The sequence below is a fragment of the Ostrea edulis genome, chromosome 4 (genome assembly GCF_947568905.1).
Source record: "Ostrea edulis chromosome 4, xbOstEdul1.1, whole genome shotgun sequence".
Lineage (NCBI taxonomy): Eukaryota > Metazoa > Mollusca > Bivalvia > Ostreida > Ostreidae > Ostrea > Ostrea edulis.
Genome location: NC_079167.1, coordinates 48,518,717 through 48,546,299, shown reverse-complemented (window position 1 = coordinate 48,546,299; position 27,583 = coordinate 48,518,717). Strand labels below are relative to the sequence as shown.

General features: G+C 35.4%; 1 protein-coding gene across 2 annotated transcripts in view; it reads left to right on the top strand.

The window, feature by feature from the left end:
- Positions 1-22,109, top strand: part of LOC125668651 (protein C12orf4 homolog) — a 68,604-nt gene extending 46,495 nt beyond the window's left edge. For both annotated transcript variants that reach the window (XM_048902975.2, XM_048902974.2), the window contains exons 10-13: positions 322-494; positions 4,666-4,893; positions 8,438-8,563; positions 20,827-22,109. In XM_048902975.2, coding sequence (XP_048758932.1) covers positions 322-494; positions 4,666-4,893; positions 8,438-8,563; positions 20,827-20,916 — 617 coding nt within the window. In that variant the 3' untranslated portion in view covers positions 20,917-22,109. The remainder of the gene's footprint in view (positions 1-321; positions 495-4,665; positions 4,894-8,437; positions 8,564-20,826) is intronic.
- The last annotated feature ends 5,474 nt before the right edge of the window (positions 22,110-27,583 follow it).

Genomic DNA, 27,583 nt, shown 5'->3' with positions numbered 1-27,583 from the left:
TTTGATCTACTTTTTGTAAACTTAAACCTTGCTAATAACTTTTGAACAGTAAGTGATAGAGCTTTGATATTTCATATGACAAGGCCTTTCCGTTCGTACTAAACCTTTTGACCTTGACATTTTACCTACTTTAAAAAAAAATGTATTGGTCATAACTTCTAAATGGTAAATATTAGAGCTTTCATATTGTACGTGAGCATTTCTTGTGACAAGATCTTTCTACTGGCACCAAGATATTTGTCGTTGTGACCTTGGCCATCTTCGAAATTGGCCATTATCGGGGGCATTTGTGTTTCACAAACACATCTTGTTCTCCTTTAGAATTTTCCAGGGTTTGTGAACAGTCGACAGATTTCCACTTCCCAGATCTTGAACAGCAGTTTGCAATCATCGAGCAGGAACTTGCACTGGCCAATGAATATCGCCAACAAAACAAGCTTTCAGAGGATGCAGATAAAGTCAGCATTAAGAGCAGTTGTAGTACAGCCAGTGAGGTCAGTTACCCAACAACATTCTTTGAATTATGTCATAGAATTAGACTTCCTTTCCTAAAGTTTGATAGACCTCTACCTTGCCTTTACTGTGAAGATTTGGGTATCCAAATTTCTGTGAGGTTCCAGCATTTCAGGATGATGGAGGAACCCTATGGAACTATAGGGCTTCTGCATCATCCTGAAAAACTAAATTTTTATTTTCATTTGTCTGTTATTTTTTTCATCGTCATGTGTAGATGTGCATATTCTTCTTTGATGATTTTCTAGTTTTCAATATAGAAATAATTACCAAATCTCAAAATAATTTTTTTTTACATGTTATATTAGCATTTTTTAGGATATTATTGTGTTTTTAGATAAATTTTGCATTGATAATAATTGATGTTGATTTCACAAATTTATATGTATTTATGAATTTTATGCAGTTATTGAGAGTCTGAGAGATGCACATACCATGGATCAATAATCACCACAATATTAGATGATGCAAAGAATACTGGTAGTGTGTATATATGTAAGACTCCAAAGTGCGATGAGACTCCAAAGTGCGATGGGACTCCAAAGTGTGATGGTCTGCGCCGAACCCCAATGGTGTGGCATGCCAAAGTATGATGGTCCTCACTCATGCGCCAAAGTGCGATGGTCTGACTCGCCAAAGTGCGATGGTCTGACACGCCGAAATCCATTGGTTTGTAAACGACACATTGTTTTGGTACAGACTGAACCAACCGTGTGTTATTTCACCAAAATATCAGTGGAAAATCTATGCACAAAAAATAAGAATAAGAACTTATATCATTATACCATCTAGTTGTCGTGTTATTAAATACAACATTTTCCAACGTGAAATCGTATAGAATGTTTCGTATTATAGCATACCACCATGAATTTAATACGTGTACGTCAAAGTAATAAATGATCATGATTTAAAGAATGTTTGGACGAAGAAGATATAGTTCGACAACAAATGTACTTTGCCTTTCTCACTATCCTCAACAGTGTAAATCTTGCCGTTGCTGTCGTCCATGTAACATTTCTTCGGTATTATTTTCAAAGACGTTAGTAATGACGTCACAATGATATGACGTCACAAACGTTAATGAACTCCGCACCATCGGACTTTGGCGTGGCTATCGCACTTTGGCGTTTGTAACGTTAACAAACCATCGCACTTTAGCGTAGACCATCGCACTTTGGTGTGACCATCGCACTTTGGAGCGACCATCGCACTTTAGAGTCTTACATATATATATATCTTTGTCCACATCCAAAAAGAAAGAGTTGATATTACAGAGTTGAAATAGTTATACCCCCCGCAACAAGTTGTGGGGGGGTATACTGGAATCAGGTTGTCCGTTCGTCCGTCCGTCCGTCTGTAGACGCAATGGTTTCCGGGCTCTAAAGCATTATCCTTTCCACCTACCGTCACCATATCATATATATGGACTACCCATGGGATGAAGATGTTCCCTATCGATTTTGGGGTCAAGAGGTCAAAGGTCAAGCGCACTGGACATCGAAGTAGCAATATGGTTTCCGGGCTCTAAAGCGTTATCCTTTCCACCTACAGTCACCATATCATACATTTGGACTACCCATGAGATGAAGATGTTCCCTATCGATTTTGGGGTCAAAAGGTCAAAGGTCACGCGCACTGGACATCGAAGTAGCAATATGGTTTTCGGGCTCTAAAGCGTTATCCCTTCCACCTACAGTCACCATATCATACATTTGGACTACCCATGGGATGAAGATGTTCCCTATCGATTTTGGGGTCAAAAGGTCAAAGGTCAAGCACACTGGACATCGAAGTAGCAATATGGTTTCTGAGCTCTAAAGCATTATCCTTTCCACCTACAGTCACCATATCATACATATGGACTACCCATGGGATGAAGATGTTCCCTATCGATTTTGGGGTCAAAAGGTCAAAGGTCATGCACACTGGACATCGAAGTAGCAATATGGTTCGGTTTGTCATGCCATTTGTTTTTTACACTCAGAAAAGAGGTAGTTTATACCTATTACCAACACCCTTTGGGAGATTGGGGTAAGCGGGGGGTATTCTTAGTGAGCATTGCTCACAGTACCTCTTGTTTGAATTAAAAAAGAAGGAAAATATGTAGTTCCAAAGTATATTCAATACATTAGCACTTTCTGGATTTTAACATTCATCCTCAGGTGCAATATTAACTTCTTGGTTATTTCTGTAAGTGCAAATAAACCTCGTATGTGGATCGATGCCATCAGAGTCTGTTGCTATGTGTACACAAATGTAACTAAGATGTCACAGACATATATTACATTATGATTTAAACATATACCACAGGTATTTGAATTTTAATAAATAGATATAAATAGAAAAAAAAAGAGAAAAAACTATCAATATATATATGACTACACTTTTATATATATTGATAGAGTTTTTTCTTCTTTTTTTCTACTCAGATACCTGTGATCATGCATAGCTAAAATATTCTACGACTATCAGTTTCCACTTTATGTTTATATACTTGAGTGAATAGGATGTTAATGATATCAAAACTGAATCTGTGGGGAAAATTAATCTTGCTTCTAAATAACACATTATACAGGGATTCATTTCTAGCCTTTTAACCTCATCCAGATACGCGCTTCCAGTGAATAAATGCATAGATTTGATGTAATCTTTATGCCAATCCACGTCCGAGTCTTCTTGCCTGTTACGGTAAAGGATCGAGTGTGTGATCTGGATTGCCTCAGTTGAATACAAATTTAATATGAAATTGTTTATCTTAGAGATATTTACTATGATGTCACGACATAATGAGAATCTTTGTGAGGAGGGAATAGATGCAAGACATCATGATATAAATGTAACATAAAAATTCGTAAAATGTGACTTGGGCAAAGTAGTACATGTACTAGTTTTACATCATTAAAGGGACATTAGCTGTGAAAGTTGATGGCAACTATTTTTATACCCCCCGCGAACCAAGTTCAGGGGGATATATAGGAATCACTCTGTCTGTCTGTCTGTCCGTCTGTGCAGATTTGTGTCCAGGCCATAACTTCTTTGTTCTTTGACATAGGCATACCATATTTGGCACACAGGTGGATCACCATGAGACAATGTGTCGAGTACCTTCATGACCTCTATATGACCTTGACCTCAAGGTCAAAATTAAAGGTTTTTTTACAATGGATTCGTGTCCGGGCCATAACTTCTTTGTTCTTTGACATAGGCATACCATATTTGACACATGAGTGTATCACCATGAGATGATGTGTCATGTACCTTCATGACCTCCATATGACCTTGACCTCAAAGTCAAAATTAAAGGTTTTTACAATGGATTCATGTCAGGGTCATGACATTCTTATTGAACATTGCTCACAGTACCTCTTGTTTATTCAAAATCTCTCAATGGCATAGGAATATATATTAATGACTAATAGAAACATTTATTTTATACAAAAACGAGAAACTTATTAAAACTAGGTTAGATAACAGCTTTTAATGTAAAGAAATATATAAGGAAGAGTTAATGTCTTGCAAGACAATAATTATTTAATTCCCAAAATCACATATTCATGTACCTGCTTGGAGAATAAAAAGTGATTGAAATAATTAAACACTGGTGTTATAACTGAAGTATATAATATAAAGCAATTTTCATTGAATTCAAGTTTTGGTGACAAAATGATAGCAAATACCCCTTCAAGTTGATAAATTGAAAAGTTTAACAACACAGTATTTCACATTTATTGATTAACGTTTCTTCACTCTAGTAGAAAACAGTTTGTAATTGTATTGAGGCAGTCTCATGGATCTCAGGTTGATTTGGTTTTAAGTTTGTAAAATGGAAAAAAAAGTAGTTGCCCATAGTACAAGTGTCAAAATATTTGCTACACAGGGTATTTCTGGTACTTGGATACTAATTTGTTGGCGGTGGATGTGCATCGATCTTGGCTAATAATTGGGTTCCTGTTTGTCCAATATATTTCTTGCCACACTTGTTGCAAGTAATGCGATATAGGAAGTTTTTTGATTGTACGATATCGTTTACAGTAAAAGATAATCCGCATTTAAAAGTACATGTAATAGAAAGTTCTGTTTTGGGTTGTAAGTTGTCATAAATGGTATTAGGAAAGGATATATATTCAATAATTATAATAATTCTTCTTTCAGGAGAAAAAAAGTTGCTTGAGAGCAGGAGACTTCTACTTGACAAAACATTCCAATCTTTCTGAGGTGCATGTTGTGTTTCACCTAGTTGCAGATGACGTGATAAAATCTCCAGATATCTCTTCTCGTCAGGCAGTCATTCTTAGCATCAGAAACATAATCAAACTGTGCTTTCGTTACGACATCAATACCCTCACCATTCCACTTCTTCTTTTCAATGAAATGACAGAGGTTAGTTTGACAACATGACAGAGGCATGTTATGAGAATTGGAGAGCATTTTGTAAGACAGGAAAAAAGTTCTCGTCATTTCTTGTAAGCTCACCTGAACTAGAAACTTTTACATTGTCCTTTTGTCTTTCTTCATTTTGTAACATTGATATATTGAAATCCATTTAAGGCCACATCAAATCGATTCTCTGGTTCTCAGACACTGCCGCCCCCCCAAAAAAATCGGCTGCTGACACGAGTTTATTGCCGCCCTGGAAAAAAATCGCCGCCGCCCGTATTTGATCCATCAAAATAAAACTCATGTTTTTGCGCCAAAATCGCAAAGCGCCTTTCTGAATAAGACGTGCTGCTTAGAGTGGGTGGTAAATCTAGTACTGCCGACTCCCGATGGTCCCGGATTGCGATGTTTTATAGATAATATTAAAACCGGCAAACAGAATTACTTCATACTTCTCGGGAACAATCTTTATGTCCAAATTGATTCACACAATTAAAAAACCCCAATAATAATAGGTATAAATTCTTAAACTTGAAATGTCACCTACTCAAAAGCGGTAAATCTAGTACTGTGTTATAAATACAAAAACCGAAAACGGACACCGATACAGGTACGGTTAACAAACATAGCTCATAACACAATATGATCCAAAGAAAAATACAATTAGAATGGAAACAAATTACTTTTAAAAATTAATAAAATTTACCATTATTAGGCATTCTTTGTGTTTCTAAATTATGGCAGAACTCTTAGCCCCATAAATTATGTGTTTCCCCGATTCTACGACGTGGACGTAGTTCTACCGTAGAGCCCTCATTGCAAATTAAATTTAATTTGATGAATTTTAATTACACATTTATTACTAATTGTCTTGAAGAAATATTCCATTTTACATATTGCCCGATTTGTTATGGTTTTTTAGTCAAATGTACTAAATCATGTGTTCTGTTTTGGTTCAATGTACGTTAATTTATCGCAAAAAATAATTGTATTTAAGAATAAAAATAAAAGATACGGTATTTAATTTTTTTTTATAATAACAGAAAATATTCAAAATGTATGTGATTTTGTTGATATATGATTTTTATACGCCCGTCGAAGACGGGACGTATTATGGTATGGCGTCGTCCGTCTGTCTGTCCGGACCTTGTGGGCAGGATACAGACTGAACCATAAGCCCTAGGACTTTACAACTTGGTACATTTGATCACCATGATGAGAGGAAGATGCCTATTGTTTTTCAAGGTCAGAGGTCAAAGGTCAAGGTCGTAGTATCACTTTTTAGGAAAACCTTGTGGGCAGGATACAAACCGAACCGTAAGCTCCAGGGTATTATAACTTGGTATATTTGATCACCATGATGAGAGGAAAATGCCTATTGTTTTTCAAGGTCAAAGGTCAAGGTCGTAGTATCACTTTTTAGGAAAACCTTGTGGGCAGGATACAAACCGAACCGTAAGCTCCAGGATATTATAACTTGGTATATTTGATCACCATGATGAGAGGAAAATGCCTATTGTTTTTCAAGGTCAAAGGTCAAGGTCGTAGTATCACTTTTTAGGAAAACCTTGTGGGCAGGATACAAACCGAACCGTAAGCTCCAGGATATTATAACTTGGTATATTTGATCACTATGATGAGAGGAAAATGTCTATTGTTTTTCAAGGTCAGAGGTCAAAGGTCAAGATCGTAGTATCACTTTTTAGGAAAACCTTGTGAGCAGGATACAAACCGAACCGTAAGCTCCAGGATATTATAACTTGGTATATTTGATCATCATGATGAGAGGAAGGTGCCTATTGTTTTTCAAGGTCAAAGGTCAAGGTCGTAGTATCACTTATTAGGAAAACCTTGTGGGCAGGATACAAACCGAACCGTTAGCATATTTATGAAGTAGCGCATTCTAAGGCTATCCCTCTTTATATCTTGATACCCCATTTCTACAAGCATAATAATGAATTAGCTCACAGAGGACAGTGCTAACTTCACTAAAATATGAATCCCACTAAAATATGTTTTCCTTGAGCAAATTCTACGGGCGTATTATGCCACATTGGCGTTGCTCTTGTTAACAATGTTTTGATTATTTAATTAACAGTTATATAACAAATTCTGAGCTTTAATATATTTAAATTTTAATAATTAGAAAATCAAGATAAATTGATTTCTTTTTGTACATGTAAAATTGGTCCATCAAAATTCTTATTAGATATTGTTCTGTTGGGGAAGGAAGAAAATTCAAACCCGATTTTAGAAAATATAATAATAATAATTGATTTTAGATACAAATATATGATATTTTAAAAAAAATGTTAATAATAGATTTTCTCTTAAATAATAGAACACCCCCTTGGAATTTCGAAATGTCTTTTTTTTATTGATTTGCCCCCATTAACACCCCCCCCCACCCACCCCACCCCCGGGAAATTTTAATTCACACCCAGGATTTGTTGTTCAAAATTTATAGGCAATGTGGCTTGCCTTGCATCAGATGGTAATTTGTTATGTAAAGGTTTTCACTTTCATCCGATTTATGAAAGGTGTGAATAGAAATTTTTAACTTCTTCTTGATAACTACCATCATTTCAATTCTTTTCAAATTTGGTATAAAGCATCTTTGGGAGAAGGGGGAAATAAATTGTAAATTTCAGGACTCTGCACCCATGAGGCCTTAGGGGCAGGGCAAAAACTGCCAATAATTGACCAATTTTCAAAAATCTTCTTTTCTACAACTGCACACATGTAAGAAAAACTAAATGCCTAGCGATGTAGAGCAGGACGTCCTCTACCAAATTATAAATTTCATGATCTCCGTGGTAGGGGTTCTGACCCCAGGGTGGGGATAGTGATATAGAACAGGAAGGCCTCTACCAAAATTGTAACTTTCATGATCCCTGGGGGAGAGATTCTGGCGCCAGGGTAGTGCCAAACTTGGTATATATAGTGTATATGTGCAAAACAAATGAGTGATATCTGATTCTTAATACTATTGATACTAAGTTGAAACTAGATGGATATTTAAAAGGAGTAGGTAGTCCTTTACCAAAATTGTAAATTTTATGATCCTAGGGAGTAAGTTTGTTTGGGGAACATAAGTCTAGCCAGTAATCAATGCAGCTGCCAGGAAGGAGGGGGAATTTCATCTGCATATAGACAGCATCAAGAATCTTAGCACAATTTTTGTTTTTTTTGCTCCTATATAAAGTTGTCATGCATTGAAAAATCAGAATCAAATTCATTTGTGGTTTTCATTCTTTCCCTCTTAGAATTTAGATTATCTAGTATTAATTATATATTCAGTAGACCTCTTGTTGCAATTTTAGATGCAAATGTAAATATACTAGCTCATTGAGGTTTTCCCATGATTTTCTTTTTTTCAAAAAAAGAGAAGAAAATGAAACTCTTATTTCAAAATCACACTTTGGCAACTTATTTATAGTACAGTGTGATATGACCTATGTTAATTCTGATCTTAATAAATTTATTTACAGTGTACCTAGTAGTATTGGTTTGCTTTAAATTGCTTATGAAATGTTTGATGTTGTAGGAGATGACAATACCATGGTGTCAGAAGAGAGTGGAGCTGATGTTTAAGTGTGTGAAGGGTTTTATGATGGAAATGGCAGCTTATGGGGGGTACAAGTCACGCACCATTCAGTTCCTGGTACCTCCAGTATGTTCTCATTTTCAAAATTTTTTTAGCTCATCTCAGCAAGAATCTCAAGTGAACTTTTCTGATCGAAAGAACAAGGTACGATTGTATACATGAAAAGGCCCAAAAAATTTCTCTCTATAAAATGTCTCTGGAATTAACCTTAATCAGCGTTTTAAGAAAGTAAAATATATGCCAGGTATACTATGTCAACAAAATCATTATGGTATTCCTAATTGGATGGAATTATGACATCATGAATAAGACATTTCCCGCCTTTTTTTCAAAATAAGCCTGAAAACTGCCAAATATCATACATATTATTGCTCAGGAAAAGATGTGCGCATTTGTCGAGCAAAATGAAAATGATATATATTGTGTATTATTTTAAGATTAAAAACATACTTGAATATGAATTTGCTCGACGCATGCGCTGTATGTTTTCTGAAAGGAAAACCCCCTGAATTTGTGGCTATTTTCATTGAAAATGGCATTTCTGCAATTTTATGCCAACTTCTAGCTCTCGTCATATGACACAGATCATTTTGCTGATCAAACTGAGCGGATTTTGGGTTTGCTAATCTATTCCTTATTTCAATGTCAGGTTTTAAGCTCCAAGTGAAATCATCGATATTTTGGGCCAAATGACTTTAGAAACTGTACCTACTCCTTTATCCATTGTCTGTTTGTCTGTTGTCTGCTAACATTTCAAGTTTTTAACTTCTCCAGAAACACAAAGCCATTTTAATTCACTCGTCTTTACACGGGACTCATTATGATACAGCGATGTCTGTACGTCTGTCCGTTCAGGGTTTACTGTGTCTATTTTCATTTTTATGTCAAATATCAAGCTGAAACTTGCTGTGTGGCTTCTTTGTTAGTCATTCTAGATAATTAGATTATTCTGACCTTTCTTGCCCCTTTATTTGAAATTTAATGTTATATGGAGAGTACAGGTACATGATTTGCCTGTCCAACTCCTCCCACAGTTTTCAAGTGAGGACCTTGTTAAATGTATTTTACAAGTGAGGACCTTGTTAAATGTATTTTACAAGTGAGGACCTTGTTAAATGTATTTTACAAGTGAGGACCTTGTTAAATGTATTTTACAGAGTGTTTGCATGGGTATTGAAGATGTGCAAGTGGCAAGGAATATTATTTTCTTCAATTTTTGAGAATATAACAGATTGTTGAACTATTGATCAGTTTTAAGGAAATATTACAAAGTGAGTACATGGTTTTTTTTCACTCCTCCATATTTCAAGCTAAGCCATTGTAAACAACCTGAAGATGTGCATATTGCAAGGATTTTTATTCCCAACAATTTTCTAATTTTCTTTGATGTTTGAAAATATTACCTGTACAGGTTTTTGAACTTAGTTAATTTTGGGAAAATATTTTACACAGGTTTGTCTTTTACCTCTTGTCACAGTTTTTTTTAAAAGCTAGAACCTTTTATTCATATGATGCAAAAAAAAGTATGTCATAGCTTGATGATAACTGATGCTACCTTAAGTAAAGTTCTACAACTTATGGCTTAAGAAAAACACCCTACATGAGTTTATGATAGGCATATTATGTATGACGCAGCACAGCAAATGGAATAATTACATGTAGTTTGATCAAATGAAGGTCATGTCATAAGTAATTGGGAGATCATTAAAAAAAAATAGTATAAATGGCATGGGGTCACTTGAAAGTCTTCAAAGAATTAGCAGGTGAAATTGGAAAAACTTCCAATGGAGCATGTGGAACTACTGAACACCAAGGCTGCAATTTTTCAAAGTAATATGCAATTATTCTCATGTAGTTTAGACTGTAGGTTCAAGTTGTTCCAGTCATTGTTCCTGGGGTCAGAATGAGGCTACAATAAAAATGCAAAGTTTTAAAGAGGAATATATTGCCAAAAAATGTTGTTTTTCCTCCAAACCATAGATCCTGGGGAAAGGATGAGCAATATGTAAGGAAATCCCTCCCAACAACAAGTATGTAATATGTAGGGAAATCCCTCCCAACAACAAGTATGTAGGGAAATCCCTCCCAACAACAAGTATGTAATATGTAGGGAAATCCCTCCTAACAACAAGTATGTAATATGTAGGGAAATCCCTCCCAACAACTAGTATGTAATATGTAGGGAAATCCCTCCCAACAACTAGTATGTAATATGTAGGGAAATCCCTCCCAACTAGTATGTAATATGTAGGGAAATCCCTCCCAACAACAAGTATGTAATATGTATGGAAATCCCTCCCAACAACAAGTATGTAATATGTAGGGAAATCCCTCCCAACAACAAGTATGTAATATGTATGGAAATCCCTCCCAACAACTAGTATGTAATATGTAGGGAAATAAGCCTAGATTTTGCAGTCCTTCACCAGCAATGGTGATGTCTCCATAAGTGGAATGTTAAACAATACACAACCCACTGACCTTTTTGATATAGTACCAAAGTTTTAACCTTGTGACCTTAACCTTGGAGTTTGACCTACTTTTAAGATACCTATCCTAGTAATAATCATCGTCGGAAACCCATGGTCGGTCGCTCTCTCCATTTACCTCCCGTGGGACACAATGCTGATATTTTCGCATAACTCATTAAAATACATTACCTTATGTGACCTATCGAGGACCAATGGGAATCGCCGCAAGTATTCCCGGAACTCAAAATGTCAATTGTAGTGATGAAAGTGGGAGTGTTTTGTTCTGCCACTATCAAAGATATATAGATGAAAACTCCAGATTTGGCACCCAAAATGGCTGATTATTTTGGCTAATACTTCCCTTTCACATGTGCCCCCCTGGATCCACCACTGGTATGTTTATTATCATCACTGCCACATGTACATGGCATGTGAATAAAATCAGTCATGCATGATACAATGTAAAAATTAGATGCAAATTTGAATTAAAATATGGTCTTACAATCCCGTTCACGTCATTTTGTAATTAGCATTGGTGACACATCACTTGTGTTTACACAATGTAAAGAAGGTCATAATTACTGGTTCAAATTGTGCCGACAACACAACTGGAACAAATTATGGCAGTAACTTAATACGCAAGTAAGTTTAACATACCTATACAAACTGATGAAATACCAAGTCCGTTAAAAAAAACCATTGCTCCCGTATGATGGATAAAAGTGACGAGACTACGAATGCTGAACATGTAGACCTGTACATAGATTTGTACGCAGTAGTAAACGCTTGGTAACACAGGCTTTTTCCTCCTGTCTTTATAGACACAAATGCGTGTACACCCTTCGCTTCAATATTGCAGATAAAGCATCTCACTGAAAGTTTTGTAACTTGTCCAATTTAAACGTAGTCAAAATCTTTGCTTCGAAAGCATGTTTTTCTATCATCCCGAGGACTAGAAATAAGGGGCTTTTTCATTGGTTGAATATCGCAATAAGGAATGGTAAAGTGACCAATCGCATATAGAAGCCGAGACACACCTTCCAGCGAAAATATTGGCCTTGTGACCCACGGGAGGTAAACGGAGAGCGACCGACTGTGGGTTTCTGACGATGGGTACCATGTATACTCGCCTATAGGTCGGTTCGCCTATAAGTCAGTTGTATATTTTGTAGCCTATTTTCGAGGGATTTGTCATTGACCCGCTTATAAGTCGGTATAACGTTTTTCAAGAATCGGTTGACAATTTCAAACCAATGCTCTAACATTTTCACCTCTGTTTCAAATAATATTTTGTGAAATGCGCTGATATTTATTCATTTTATCAACAAATCAATTTCAATAATATACACTTTAGATGAATAAAATCATTAAAATATGTAAATACTTGTACTTTATGCATAGAATCATAGAATACATGAATGATATAATATGTCCAGTCAACGTTAATCATGATAATCGTCGGAGTACAGAGTTGTTAAAAAATACTATACATTACGCTGTCCAGAAAAACGCTAATCTTCTTAGGACTTGCCTATAAGTCGGATATAGAGTTTTAGATCAATTTTTAGCTCCCTAAAATCCGACTTATAGGCTGGTATATACGGTAATAATACCTCCTGAACAATTTAAGCTAGAACTTTCATATTTTGTTTATAGATTTCTTATGGCAAAACCTTACATTTGATATCATGATGGTTCAACCTCAATCTGATTAAAATCAGATCCTCGATCCACTCCTCTTTTTTCATCTTTAGGTAGCGACAAGAAAAAAAAAAGATGAAGAAAGAGGAGCGGATCGAGGATCTGATTTTAATCAGATTGGTTCAACCTTGGAGTTTTACCCAAATTTTAAAAACTTTAACCAAAACTTTAACCTTGCTCATAACTTTTGAATGGGGAGTGATATATATCATCCTTATTTCATTTATGCATTCCTTGTGACAAACCTTTCTTTTGGAACCAAAGTTTTTAACATTGTAACCTTGAACGTGGAATTTGATCTACTTCTAATGAAAGTTAACCTAGATAATATCTCCTGAATTCTTTTAGGTAGGGCTTTCATATTTTGTATATGAATTCATAATGGCAAGACTGTACATTTCATACCATGATCATTGATCTTTTGACCTTTCATCATGGTTATATTGTGATCCTTTTGGGCTAGGTTGGAGTCACAATATGGGGTTAAAAAAAATTTGGGAATGAAGATTTTGAAAAATACAACAGCAGAACTACAGCAATGCTAAAGTGACTCAGGTGAGTGGTGTGGCCCATGGGCTTCTTGTTAGTGATAGCATGTATAAAGCCGCAGAGAGTTTAGAGATCTGATTGATTTTCTGTTTTATGTTTTAAGCAATGTTTTGCTCCATAAAAAATGAAACAAACTTGTCTATGTTTCATTTACATAATTTATACACTAGTATCAAATGTAACTCATGTATGAAGATCTCAGATAGGCAAGCTTCTTAAAATTCATTCATAAAATGTTATCCAATAGCAAATATTTAAATTTTTCTAAAAATTCATTCATATGAAAATTATCTACTTTGGCCGTATAATAACATGATCCGAAGATTTGGATCATGTTTCATTGACAGGTGCAAATCATTGGATCAAACACAACTCTTTGTGTCTTGTTTATTTTGAGGAAACCTTCCTGTTCATGAGATGTGCTCCAACTCTTTGAATCAAATAAAATTTATATGATAACATTTTATATCTTTTTTCAAGGTTAGATGATATTGAATGAATTATTATTGACTGGGAAAAAGTAGAAATAGCTTAAAATCATTTTTTGTGTAGTTGATTAAATCCACACTATCATAACATCATCAATTTCAGAGGATTGTGATATAGATTCAGAAATCTATGGTCTTGAAAGTTGGATTATTTGATATTTTCTTCTTTACAATGTTTGCTATTAGACACTGTATCATTATGTAACCATATAAAATACAAGGTTTGTCCCAAAATATCATAGACATCATGATCTACCTAAAATTTAACAGAGTTCACCCTTTTCAGTGATATTCAAAACATTGAAAAGTAAACACAGAATCAGATAATAGAAAATTATGATATTTGTAATGACCAAACCATAACCACTCTCTAGAAAAATGTCATATTCATTTTATTTATATCTTTCAATATTCAAAATATAGGCAGTGCACAACCTCCAGTCCATTTTTCATGCATCTTCATTGATACAACTGTTATTGATTTTGAATAAACGTAAATTATTTTTTTGACATTGTGGACTATGCTCATATTTAAATTCTCTGCAATTTTTTCCCATGAATATGAAGAAACTATGCAAGTTCTCGTGGGGCATAATTGAACTTTAGGGAAGAAAACTTACTTTATACCATCTAGATTTTTGTGAGTAAGAAATTAACTGATGTTAAATCAATGTCTATGACTTTCTGGGACATTCCCCAAAGTCTCTGTATTTTACTGTGCTGTATATGACCTGCATAAAAACTTTATCAGGTTGTCAACACACTTTATTATATGATTGAATAATTCCTAACTCTCTAATTGGCTGAGATCCAACAATGTAGAAATCATACTACGTTATGTTTACCTGCACGTGACCTTCCAGGTGAACGCAAGGAATTATTTTTTCCACATAGGACCAAAAATAGGTCGGGAACTTCCAATTTGACGCAATTGATTATACTCATTTTTGCCGTCCAATGAAATTCCGCGTTTCTCACTGGGTTCGGCTAAGATTTCAGCAGACGTATATAAACACTAGAAAAATGGCGAGGTTTGTTTTTTAATCATTTAATCATATAATAAAACAATTATTGCTCTTTTTGAGGTCAATACGATGATTTAGCCACCTTCGGGCTCGGTGAATATTGTACTCCTCAGGTGTCTAAATCATCGTATTGACCTCAAAAACAGCAATAATTGTATATTGTCGCAAGTTATGTCCCTTTGTGGAGTCAACGAAAGACTCAATCTGTGAAAATTCTTTTCCCTACCAAATTGAAGAGGTTACTACTGTGAATTATAGCTAATGAATAAGTTGTGATACAAGTTTATGGGTAATTGCCCCACCCTGAGGCATTATTAAAGTTTATGGAAAAATAACAATGTCAAAAATTAAGCGGGCAAAGTAGGGAAATACCATATTTTCACAGCAAGAGGTGAATGATCAGCGACCGTGTTCAGGTTTCAGTATTTGATTTGGTAGCTGAAATGTCTGGTTCAGTGCATTCATATAAGAATTCTCCAAAAAAGTTATATGATTCCTGTTCAACAGATTACAAACAATTATCATAAAAAGTTTGATGCAATTCTATTGACTTTATAAAAGAGATAAATTTTGAAAAAAATCACTTTCTGGGACTTTCGTGTTTCAGTCGTACCACATTTACCGCCGAGTGTTGCTAAAACATGGAACAGAATACAGAACAGAATTTAAGAATTGAATGATTAATGTAACTAAGATAACCAAAAAATCAGGAAAATATGCTTTATTCTAATTAAAGCTGTATGATCCGATGTTCATGTATCATTTTTGTACATAATTACTTTAATAAGCAAATTAATTAATGTTAAAAGTTATTAACTTTGGGAAAGGCAACCCTAACCACATAGTTGCTTTTATGAATAAAGTATTACTTACTGATATCGTAATTGACAGTCTTTAACAACAAAAATCCTTGTTTAACAATTAAATCAATATTAATCTATCATGTATTTTAAATTACCCGTCGCTAAGAGAGTGGCCATTGAAGTTTAATTTATGACGTCACACTGTCTATTCCGGTTTATTTCATTAGCAGCACTGTAAACATGACAAGTCACGAACAGGGAGCCATATAGATTTGAGCCCGTTCTTTCGCAAGAAGAAATTGAGAAAAGAAGACGTTCAGTCGAGTCGCAGACAAGGCAGACGGTAAACGTTCTTCATACAAATGTCTTCAACCTCAACTTGTCACTAAGCAAATGATGAATCCATAGTTTACGTAGCCTTTTCTTTTCAAATGATCGACTTGGTTGAGTCGGGAATTTCGAGAAAAACTACCTTTTTTTTTTTTTTTTTAAACATTTCCCCTTTGCATTAGTGTAATTAACTGCTTGCCAGGAAGGCATCAACCTATTTATTCATAAGATCTACCACATGCACATCTTTGATGATCTCACAGGTGCTTGGGTTCAGGACTACCCCCCCCCCCCCCCCCCCCCCCCCCCCCCCCCCGAATAAGCTACATGAGTTGATTTAATTGATTTTTATTATGATTATAAGTTCTTTTATAATAACCAGTGAGAGTATTATTTTTTTTTAAAAGGGCTTATTTTGTGACGTCAAAATTATTGATTTTTGTGGTCCTGAATACAAAAGAGTTGCTCATCATGGCAGCCTCTATAGATCGCGGGAATTTCAATTTTTGACGTCTTCAAATTAGTACTGAAGCTTATCTAGGCCATATATCAACAGAATTGTATGACAAATTTTTATCATATGATTAATCCTATCATTTATCATGTAATAAAATCTTTTGGGTTGCCTTTCTCTTTAATTACATGCTTGAAAACATTTGCATGTAAAAGAAAACAGTGAGAAGATTATTTAGAAAGTAAACAAGTGTGGTACGCTTAAATCATCCGGAACACCTCGGGCCTTTCACCAAAAACATGGTGTTTTTTTGTGAAAGGCTCGAGGTGTTCCAGATGATGCATAAATAATACATTGTTAGGTGTCTGTAAATAGCCCCATGCGTGTCAGGGGGATCCCAACATGATGTATTAACTCATACACAACTGTCTAGTTTTAAGACTGAAATAGCGTAAAACAACGAATTGCCAAGAGGTATTTGATATTTTTATTTCCATTAAACTTATGGCATGGTACTGTTGTAACAAAATACACAGCTTTTCACAGATAAGACCACCGATGATCTGAAAGTTTGAACTGGTCACATGACTGTCACTTGAAATGACAAAGTGATGCGGTTGTTTGTATAAACACCAATTCAAAATCAAATAATTTTGGTTAAAACCGGTGAAATAATGTATGACATGTCATACAGTCTCATAACTACATACGTGCAATGATTTAACAAGATGGAAAAAAATTGTTGTAATTCAGGCCATACAACTTTAAAATCAAAATATTAGGAATTTGTTTACAAGCGGTATAACAGTTTTATCTCAAAATTTTATTCTATAAATTGATTAAGCTAAGTTAAGGTGGTCCATCACAATGAAATGTTATTTCACATGAAGCATGATTTCACCATCGAAAGAGTGATACAAGTATATAAATTATTTTGGTGGGTTTTTTTTTTAATGATTATAAAGGTTTTTTGTTTGTAAATGATATATTTTAAAATCAAAACTTCGCTTTGATTTAATGCACGATATATATAGGGCTTACGGCGGTTGTGACCAGTCTACAGGGGATGCTTACTCCTCCTTGGCACCTGATCCCACCTCTTGTATGTCCAGGGGTACATGTTTGCTCAACTCTTAATTTTTGAATTCATTCCTTATAGGAGTTATGAGGTTGATCATTGTTTGTTATTTTCACCTTTTCATCATACAAATATCTAATAAAACCTGAGAAGACGAACGTTCTAATTTTTTTAAATTAAAAAATATTTATGAAAATCTTAACTTTTAAAAAAAATATTTTTAAATCTACGACTTAAACCTTCAAAAAACATGTCATTTTGGGAAAAAAAGATATGTTAAACAAATATGTTTTAAAAAGAAATTGAAGTGAAATGACCAAATTTCAGAAACATCGCTATATTTTAAATTTTCATCAATAAGTTAGTTTCCTTTATAAATATTTGTAAACCATTTTACATCAACGGAATGTAGTTTTCTAATTACAATGTTCTCTATGACTATTTTTTATAATTCCAATCCAGCTTGGTTCAGATTTGAAAAATCGCAATATTTCTTTTCAAATCACATTTGTCTGATATTATATCATATTTCTAATACGCCGGTTTCGAGACATTTGAGTTATTTCCCTTTGAAGAACTCGCGTATATAGTAAGGCGTGAAACAACTTGTTTACATGCGGGAGTGGGACGAATATTCATCACTGCATAAGTAAATGTACTCAGTATTTTTCTCATACGCTGTTTCATCACCTGAATTCAACTGATACACAAACTAAGTAAGTGATAAGTATTCAGGGAGTAATTAAATACTTGGAATTCTTATTATATCATGTAATTTCGTTGGTCATAGGTATCATATCCAGGATATTACTTTCAAATATGACGTTTTTATGTTTCTACTTTAGTAAAACATTTCTTTCAATAGTATTTTGAATTTCCTTCATTTACATATTTAAAGAGGAGCCACTTTTAATACATTTTATTGTCTTCCTCACTGACTGTAGGTTCACCCTGTCCCACTTAGGCACTCAAAGTTCTACTAAATGTACCTCCTATGCAGGAGAGCTGTTATCTCGAAACTGGCATATTGACATGTTTTTTTGTTTATTTTTTTGAAGATCTTAAAATTTAAAAAAAAATAACATTTTCAATTTTCATAAATATTTTTTTATTTAAAAGATTTTAAAAAACATCCATCCGAGTCTTTTTGGCATGTTTTATTAGATATGCATATCACGTACATGTATAGATCACATCAAAATTAAAATCTAGAATTGTTTATTTGCAAACAAAACACCTTTTCTATCATTCTGGAAAAAATAAAAAAAAAAATTCTTATGAAACATTATCGAGAGCTTATATCGATCACTCTTTCGATGGTTGGATATAAAAAAATCTAGTCTTTAATTGATCATGAGGAATTGTCGTGTAAAGTCTTGAAAAGTCATACGTTTTGATGTTCTTGATTTGCTAAAGGTTTTGCAATTTCAAATTAACTATAAGTTCTTGTTTGACGTTCCACTAGAGAATTTTTCATTCTTGCCATTAAACAAAAGTTGTTTAATGGCAAGAATGTGATGAGCGACCTTAAATGTTTATATAAGAGTTTACAAAGCGATTTACAAGAATCAAGAATCTCGAAATTTCAGCATTAACAGAGGTGTTAGCAAGCAGCGACACCTATGGGTAGAGAATGGAAAGAACACATAGGCTTTATATGCCCCCCCCCCCCCCCTCTCGTGGCAAAACGTCATTTACACATAATACAGTGTATGTGTGTACTTACAACAGGGAATGTGGTATGTAAAATCATCGGACGATGCACATGCTGTCAGTGTCAAAATGTATTACATAGCATTGCGGTAGCATTTTTGTTGTTTTATATGACTAAAACAACACTTTACTATACAAAATTTACACATCATTTTTTACGACAATTTTACGTTCTATCCATTTCAGTATCAATACATCTTATTAAAAAATGTGAATTATTAAATGAGTTAGCTTGGGTATTCTGATATTTACGTAAATATTGCATGCAGACAGGCAATGACGGTGTACGTCGCACACACTTTACCAAAATGTTATTAGCTTTCTTAAAACTAATGATACAAACAGAAAATTTAGCAGAATAATTAAGATTGTGATGTTAATAATATAAGTTATTAAAATTGTGATGTCATCGAATCCGTACGCTGTAGACGCCAACTCCCAATGCAAGAATGGAGGTGTAGATAAATCTTAACGTGAAGAAAATAGACCATGCATGTCCATGATACATTTTGTAGGTACATTTGGATATTTGAGGGAATTCTGAATTATTATTCAAAATTTGAATTAATATTTGGGTAAGTGATTTTAGACAATTCATGACAAGTTAGACATCTTGTGTTTGATTTATTATTTTTTAACTAACATAGACTTAGTGACTGTAGCACTCCAATCCTAAATAGGGAGGACTTCTGGCAGTTTTTTTCTAATATTTGTATCTTAATTATTATTTACTTATAGATTAATAATGAGATGAATTTCTAATTCCATTAAAACATATAGATTCTCTGTTAGCCTTTTAGCTATTTCATATACATGTAGTATAAAATAAATCTGTTAATTCCTCTTACTATGGGTCGTAAACTTCACCTTAGTGTTCATTGGTTCTGTTTCAATCCTTTTTTCTACTTTATCTCTTGGGTTCAACACTAATCTGCAGTATACCAGTACATGTGTGAACTTTCACTTTACATAAATTGAGGCAAACCTTTTATTCATACCAGACTCGTTCGCTTTATAATTTGATGTGATACATACATGTATATTGTACCAGGTGTAGAACTATAATCAAATTCAAGTTCAGTTGTCTTAAAAAATATGCAAGTTTGGTTAAAAAAGGCTACATGTATGTTTGGGGAAAATTGTTGAAATTTTTATCTTTTTCAATGCTGTTTTTTTTTGGGGGGGGTGGGGGGTGGGGGGGGGGGTGTTGTGTTGAAAAACCTCTTATTCATGGAGTAGGTTTTCATAAAATCTTTTCTAAAGGTGGCAGCTGGAGTAAATTGATAAAATTTGAAAGTGGGTAAATTATATATATATGATTAAAGTCTCTTTCAGTATATTTATTCATTTCTTAAACAACATACTGTCACAATCAGGGGAGAGCATCAGACAAAGCCAGGAAAAGGGGGTGACACCCACGGGCGCTTGCTTGATAGGTATAATGATTTTAAAATATATGTGCATTAGTTAGTATAAAATATATGAAACGGTGGATTTTGAGGATGACTTTCCGTTCTCTTTGTAATTTTTGCTTCCCTTGTTCATGACAAGCATTTTGATTTTTCCAAATGCTGACCTCCTCTTCTGTTTTCCGTTCCATGTTTTAGCAACACCCTCTACCGCTTGCCCAAGATGGCAGACAAGGGACATAACTTGCACAAAGTGTTGATTCCTGTATACAATCAATCATGAGGAAATGTTGCTTTTTTACTTACAGGGAATATCAGAGGACATGTTTTCTGGCATCAGCTCCATGTTGACCACAATATTCCGACTCTCCAATCCTGTTGTAGTGAAGTCAAGCTAGCAATACCAATGTGTGTGAAAGACAGACTCTAGTGAAATGCTGATTGGACATTGCATTGTATTCCACTTCCTGTCATTGAAACAGTGTTACAGTTTGGATTAACATTTAACTTCAGTGTCATTGCATGTGCACGAGATTCTACGGAAGCCAATAGGTGCCAGGGTATAGAATTAATATTCATTTAACTGGCAGCCACCACTTAATTTAACAATCGGCTACCACTCAATACCTGGTGGTCACCATATAAATTAACTGGTGGCCACCACTTAATTTATATGGCAACCACCAGTCTCTGTCTTTCTCTTCCAAAATGAAAGGGGTGCAACCCCTGTAATCTCCCTCTCCAATGCTTAGTAATATGTACGTTATACAGTTAAGAGCATTATTGTTTGTCGATTGTGTTGTTAATTTACAAAGTTATGTAAATGTTCATGATATCAACTGTCAACAGATTTGCGTATGAGAAAATCTTAATGTGTACTTCATATACATTTGTACCAACATATCAGGCAAATAAAACTAGGGGCTACCCCTTCACTTTTTTGACAACGTTCATTTTCCGTTATTTTCACCTGCAAAATAATATATCTTGGCGTATTGGCCCCCACCCCACTCTTTTGGTGGTAGTAATGAATGGTAAAAATGTAATAATGAATGAACTGGTGAATTGAAGGACGAATGGAGCCCCCTCCCTCCAAAGTAGGAGTATGAGGTTTGGGCAAAAGAAAATTTTTAGATTCCTTTTCTGCTTGTCAACAATTTCAGAAGACAATTAATTTCCCCTCCAACTGTCCGAACACGATGCTATGTGTCTGCATACTATTCCAAATCTTTAAAAAATAATCACTCAGCAGTACGAAGTCAATTGTTTTTTAAATTGGCAGCCGCCATGTGGTGGCTGCCAGATCAATTAAGTGGTGGCCAACAGTTAAATAATTGGCAGCTGCCAGTTAAATTAAGTGGTAAAGTAACTGGTGGCCGCCACTTAACATATGTGGCGACCCCCAGATAATAAGTGGCGGCCCCCAGATAATAAGTGGCGGCCACCAGTTGAATTAAGTTAGATGAATTTTAAATTATATACCTTGGCACTTATTGGCTTCCGTAAGGATCAAATGCATAGAATTTTAAATCCACTGTAAATATAGCAGCTGAACTGCCCATTCATGTAAAAATTAAACCAAATTCTTATCTTTTGAGTTATTTGCAAAACAGAGATTTAAGGCAAGCGAAAGGAAAGAACCATTATGATATGTTCAAAACCATCAATCATATCCCCCTCGTAAACATTCAATATTAATACATGTGTTAATTGATCTTGAAGGTAGGAATGATTAGGCAAATTATGTGAATGACGATAATTATGATTGATTACATGAAACTCCTGGTGATTTCATTAAACTTTTTATGAGCAATACAAACACGCTTTATATACCTCAGCTTCCTTCAGAAAAATATCCCTGGTAAATGTTAACACTTATATATTGTCAACAGAAATCTCTGCATTTTTTATACACCCGGCAAAGCAGTATTACAGTATGGTGTCGTCCATGTGTCTATCCGGACCTTGTAGGCAAAATGCAAAATGAAGCATAAGCTCCAGGATCTTACAACTTGGCACATTTGATCATGATGAGATGAAAATGCCTATTGTTTTTCAAGGTCAAAATTGTAGTATCAGTTTTAATAGGCAGAATACAGACTGAATTATTGGGGCTAGGACCGTTAAACTTGGTACACATACCCCTCATGCCAATTAGAGGACACCTTTAGTTCTTTAAGGTCAATGGATAAGGTCGTAGTTGCACTTAGTAGGAAAACCTTGTAGGCAAGATACAGATCGAACCATTGGGGACTAGGACAGTCAAACTACTCAACAATTTTTAGCTCACCTGAGCCAAAGGCTGAAGTGAGCTTTTCTGATCAAAATTTGTCTGTTGTTTGTCATTGTAAACTTTTCACATTTTCATCTTCTTTTCCAGAACCACTGGGTCAATTTCAACCAAACATGGCCAAAAAGCATCCTTAGGTGAAGGGCTTTCAAGTTTGTTCAAATGAGGTGCCATGCCTCCTTCAAAGGGGATTCTCCACAACCAATGGGCCAGAAGAGCTGAGATTTACATGAAAACTTTCCAACATAGTGCAGATTCAAGTTTGTTCAAATCATAGCCCCTGAGGGTAGGATGGGGCCACAATAGGGGATCAAAGTTTTACATAGAAATATATAGGGAAAATCTTTTAAAAATCTTCTTCTCCACAACCAATGAGCCAGAAGAGCTGAGATTTACATGAAAGCTTCCTGACATAGTGCAGATTCAAGTTTATTCAAATCATGGCCTCCGGGGGTAGGTTAGGGCCACAATAGGGGATCAAAGTTTGACATAGTGATATATAGGAAAAATCTTTAAAAATCTTCTCAAGAACCAATGAGCCAGAAGAGCTGAGATTTACAAAAAAGCTTCCCGACATAGTGCAGATTCAAGTTTGTTCAAACCATGGCCTCTGGGGGTAGGTTGGGACCACAGTAGGGGATCAAAGTTTTACATAGAAATATATATGGAAAATCTTTAAAAATCTTCTTCTCAACAACCACTGAGCCAGAAGAGCTGAGATTTACATAAAAGCTTTCTGACATAGTGCAGATTCAAGTTTGTTCAAATCATGGCCTCCGGGGGTAGGTTAGGGCCACAATAGGGGATCAAAGTTTGACATAGTGATATATAGGAAAAATCTTTAAAAATCTTCTCAAGAACCAATGAGCCAGAAGAGCTGAGATTTACAAAAAAGCTTCCCGACATAGTGCAGATTCAAGTTTGTTCAAACCATGGCCTCTGGGGGTAGGTTGGGACCACAGTAGGGGATCAAAGTTTTACATAGAAATATATATGGAAAATCTTTAAAAATCTTCTTCTCAACAACCACTGAGCCAGAAGAGCTGAGATTTACATAAAAGCTTTCTGACATAGTGCAGATTCAAGTTTGTTCAAATCATGGCCTCCGGGGATAGGTTTGGGCCACAATAGGGGATCAAAGTTTTAAATAGAAATATATAGAGAAATCTTTAAAAATCTTCTTCTCAAGAACCATTGGGCCAAAGAAGTTAACATTTACATGAAAACTTCCTGACATGGTGCAGATTCAAGATTGTAAAAATCTTGGCCTCCAGGGGTAGGTTGGGGCCACAATAAGGGACTAAGGTTTTACATGCAAATATATATGGAAAGTCTGCAGATATGGGCCAAGGTGACTCAGGTGAGCGATATGGCCCATGGGCCTCTTGTTCAGTTATTTGGTGGCACCCAGTTTTTATTGGTGGAAGAGAGAACCCAGATGCAATGTACCTGGGAAGAGACCTCCGAAAGTAAACTGGGAAACTCTCACTTACCGACCAGAGGTGAGAGGCCCTGTGATTTTGAGCGCGATGCTCTGGCCACGGAGGCCCCTCTCAGTTTAGAAGCTAGGGGCTTTGTAAATAACTTGAAGATGTGCATAGTGCAAGGATTTTGATTCTGAACAACTCTTAATTTTCTGTGATGTTTTAAATATTTACAGGTTGTTGAACTTTGTAAGATTTGTGGAAATATTTTACACAGAGAACTCTTGGTTTGTTTATCTACATCTTGTCACAGTTTTAAGCTAAGACCTTTTATTCATACAACACAAAGAAAGTATGCCACAGACTGATGATGGCCGATACAAATCATGGCTTAATAACATCCTATATACATGTATAAGCTTTTTCACAAGCGTCTTATAAATGCACCGTTTGCGGTACTCTTGTTAGGTAATAATTACAAAGTGATTTGGAACTGGCCCCATTCTAACTCAGGAGGCCATGATTTTAACAATCTTGAATCTGCACTTTGTCAGGAAACTGCCATGTACACTTGAACTTTCCTGGCCCAGTGGTTCTTAAAAGATTTTTTACTATACACATATAGATCTTTGATTTTCTATTGTGACCCCATTCTACCCCGGGGGGGGGGGGGGGGGGGGGGGGGGGCGCATAATTTTTACAAACTTGAATTGTGCACTATGTCAGGAAGCTACCATGTAAAGGATGATATGGATTTGCTCGAGGAATTTACCCACAGTGAGATTCAGAATTCTGGCAAAAAGTTATCAATTTGAGGTCACCTTTTAGTTTATATGCAATAAAATTTCTGAATTTCACTGATAACAGGGTTATATAGTATATGACGTGCTCCAGATAGTTCATTGGAAAGTCCCCCGAGTGATTTTAAAGAGCGCTTTTGATTGGTCGGTTAAATTATAGGTAGGCGTTCCCAAGTATTTGGCACAATGCGAACTCAGTTTTCTCAAACATTGAACATTTGATCTCGCCCCTAAAATAATCTGTCAGATTAAGTAATAAGATCAATAGATATTCTACTTGCAGAAAACATTTATTTTCAACACATGGCAATTAGATGCTTTGATGTCTTTTACTGTTATATATACCCACATTTTCGTAAGTAACCATCGCTGGATACTGTTAATTGAATGAACCGCAAGTTCTGTGAATTCTAGCAAAAACTAAATTCCCCAAACCATCTCTCTCCTGTAACACATTATTAAAGAAATTCAGCATTTCGTTAGCATTAGCGTCTATAACGTCATAATAAACCACAGCAAAGGTTGATTGTTAATGTTGCGTTACTGGCGTACCTTTGAACCTATGTCGCTGGTCCACCCCTAACTACATGTCCATGATTGCGATTACCCGTTGTACGAACGACACTCGCGTCATCAAAAAAAAATATATAACCGACTCGGCCTAAATTGCAATAAAATCAGTAGCAAAGAAGTTTTTAACACTTCGTTCCTGTTCAGACGAAATATACTTCTCTTGAATTTTGTTAGCAATTTCTTGAACGTCATTTCCCAAAAAATTTCTCGCAGCTCTACAAATTAAAGACACCGATGGTACATTGTCAGGGGTACAAATATTTCTTCTTAATAAATTTTGTCTGATTTCTCTATTATATACACTTGACTTCTTTTTAATTTCATACTCGATATGATCCGATGTGAGCTTCGTTGGCGACACTTTCGGTGCAACAGTTCCCACGATTGACAATTTTATAACATGTGGCCTTTGCGACGCCTAATTTCTTACTGATTTTACCATAAAATAAACCCTCGGCATGTAATTTTATAATCAACGTCATTGTTTTAGTTGGTATTTTTTTCCCCTTTTCGCAGAGTCTCTTCCATCGTGCTAAAAGATTATGTAATGACACGCTAGTGTAAAGACACGTGTGCCCATCTAAAATTATTTTTATTCCCGCCCCTTTAAATATTGCTCTAATCGCAGCGATTGTTCTTTCCTTGATGAGTCATCATTGACAGATTGTTATGAAATCAACTATCCGGGACAGAGAACGAACTTGAGAAGCCGAGTTGTTCACACTTACTGTAAATTCACAGTAATAGGCTGAATCACACTGACGTCACGTGATTCCAGACTGGTACGCAGAAACCCAAACAAAGCGATTGATTGTACTTCTTTGATCCCCTACTGTGACCCCATCCTACTCTCGGGGGGGGGGGGGGCATGATTTGAACAAACTTGAATCTGCACTTTGTCAGGAAGCTTTTACGTAAATCTCAGCTCTTCTGGCTCATTGGTTCTTGAGAAGATTTTCCCTATCTATTCCCATGTAAAACTTTGATCCCCTATTGTGACCCCAACCTACTCCTGGAGGCCATGATTTGAACAAACTTGAATCTGCACCATTTCAGGAAGCTTTCATGTAAATCTCAGCTCTTCTGGCTCTTGAGACGATTTTTAACGATTTTCCTTATATAACTTCTATGTAAAACTTTGATCCCCTATTGTGGCCCCATCCTACCCCCGGGGACCATGATTTGAACAACCTTGAATCTGCACTATGTCAGGAAGCTACTCCTCCCTAGCCCAGTGGTTCTTAAGATTTTTAAGTGACCCAAGCCTAATTTTGCATTTATGTGATAATCTCCCCTTTGAACGGGGCATGGCCCTTCATTTGAACAACCTTGAAGCCCTTCACCCAAGGATGCTTTTGGCCAACTTTGATTGAAATTGACCCAGTGGTTCTGGAGAAGATGAATATGTGAAAAGTTTACGATGACGCCAACAGACATATTTTGATCAGAAAAGCTCACGAGCCTTTGGCTCAGGCGAGCTAAAAACCACGAATTGGGCCTAAATGCATTTTCAATTAAAAGACTTGTTTTGTGTGAATTCAATTTCCCGTACTTTCTTAATCTCTGTAGGAGCGATCTTAAAAGGTAGCTTTTATATATTTTCTGTTATGAATTAGTTGGTAGCAAACTTCACCTTCAACAACTAATGGTTTGTATTTTTCAGTATTCATGTACATTTTGATTAATGAAGATCACTCCTTTTGTCTTTTTGTATTAAATTATAAGGAATGAACTTAATTTTGGGGCAAATTATATGATATAACCTGGTTTGGGTCAGTTTACGCTTTTTTATAATCCACTTTGCTTTGCGGATTATAAAGTGAAATGACCCAAACCAGGTTAAATCATATAATTTGTCCCAAAATTAAATTTATTCCTTAAATGTCAAATCCACAAATTTCAACAAGGATGTCTTGCCCTGCCAATGGCATCAAATAAGTGCCCTGTATGGGATATTGGAACAAACAAAACTGCATCA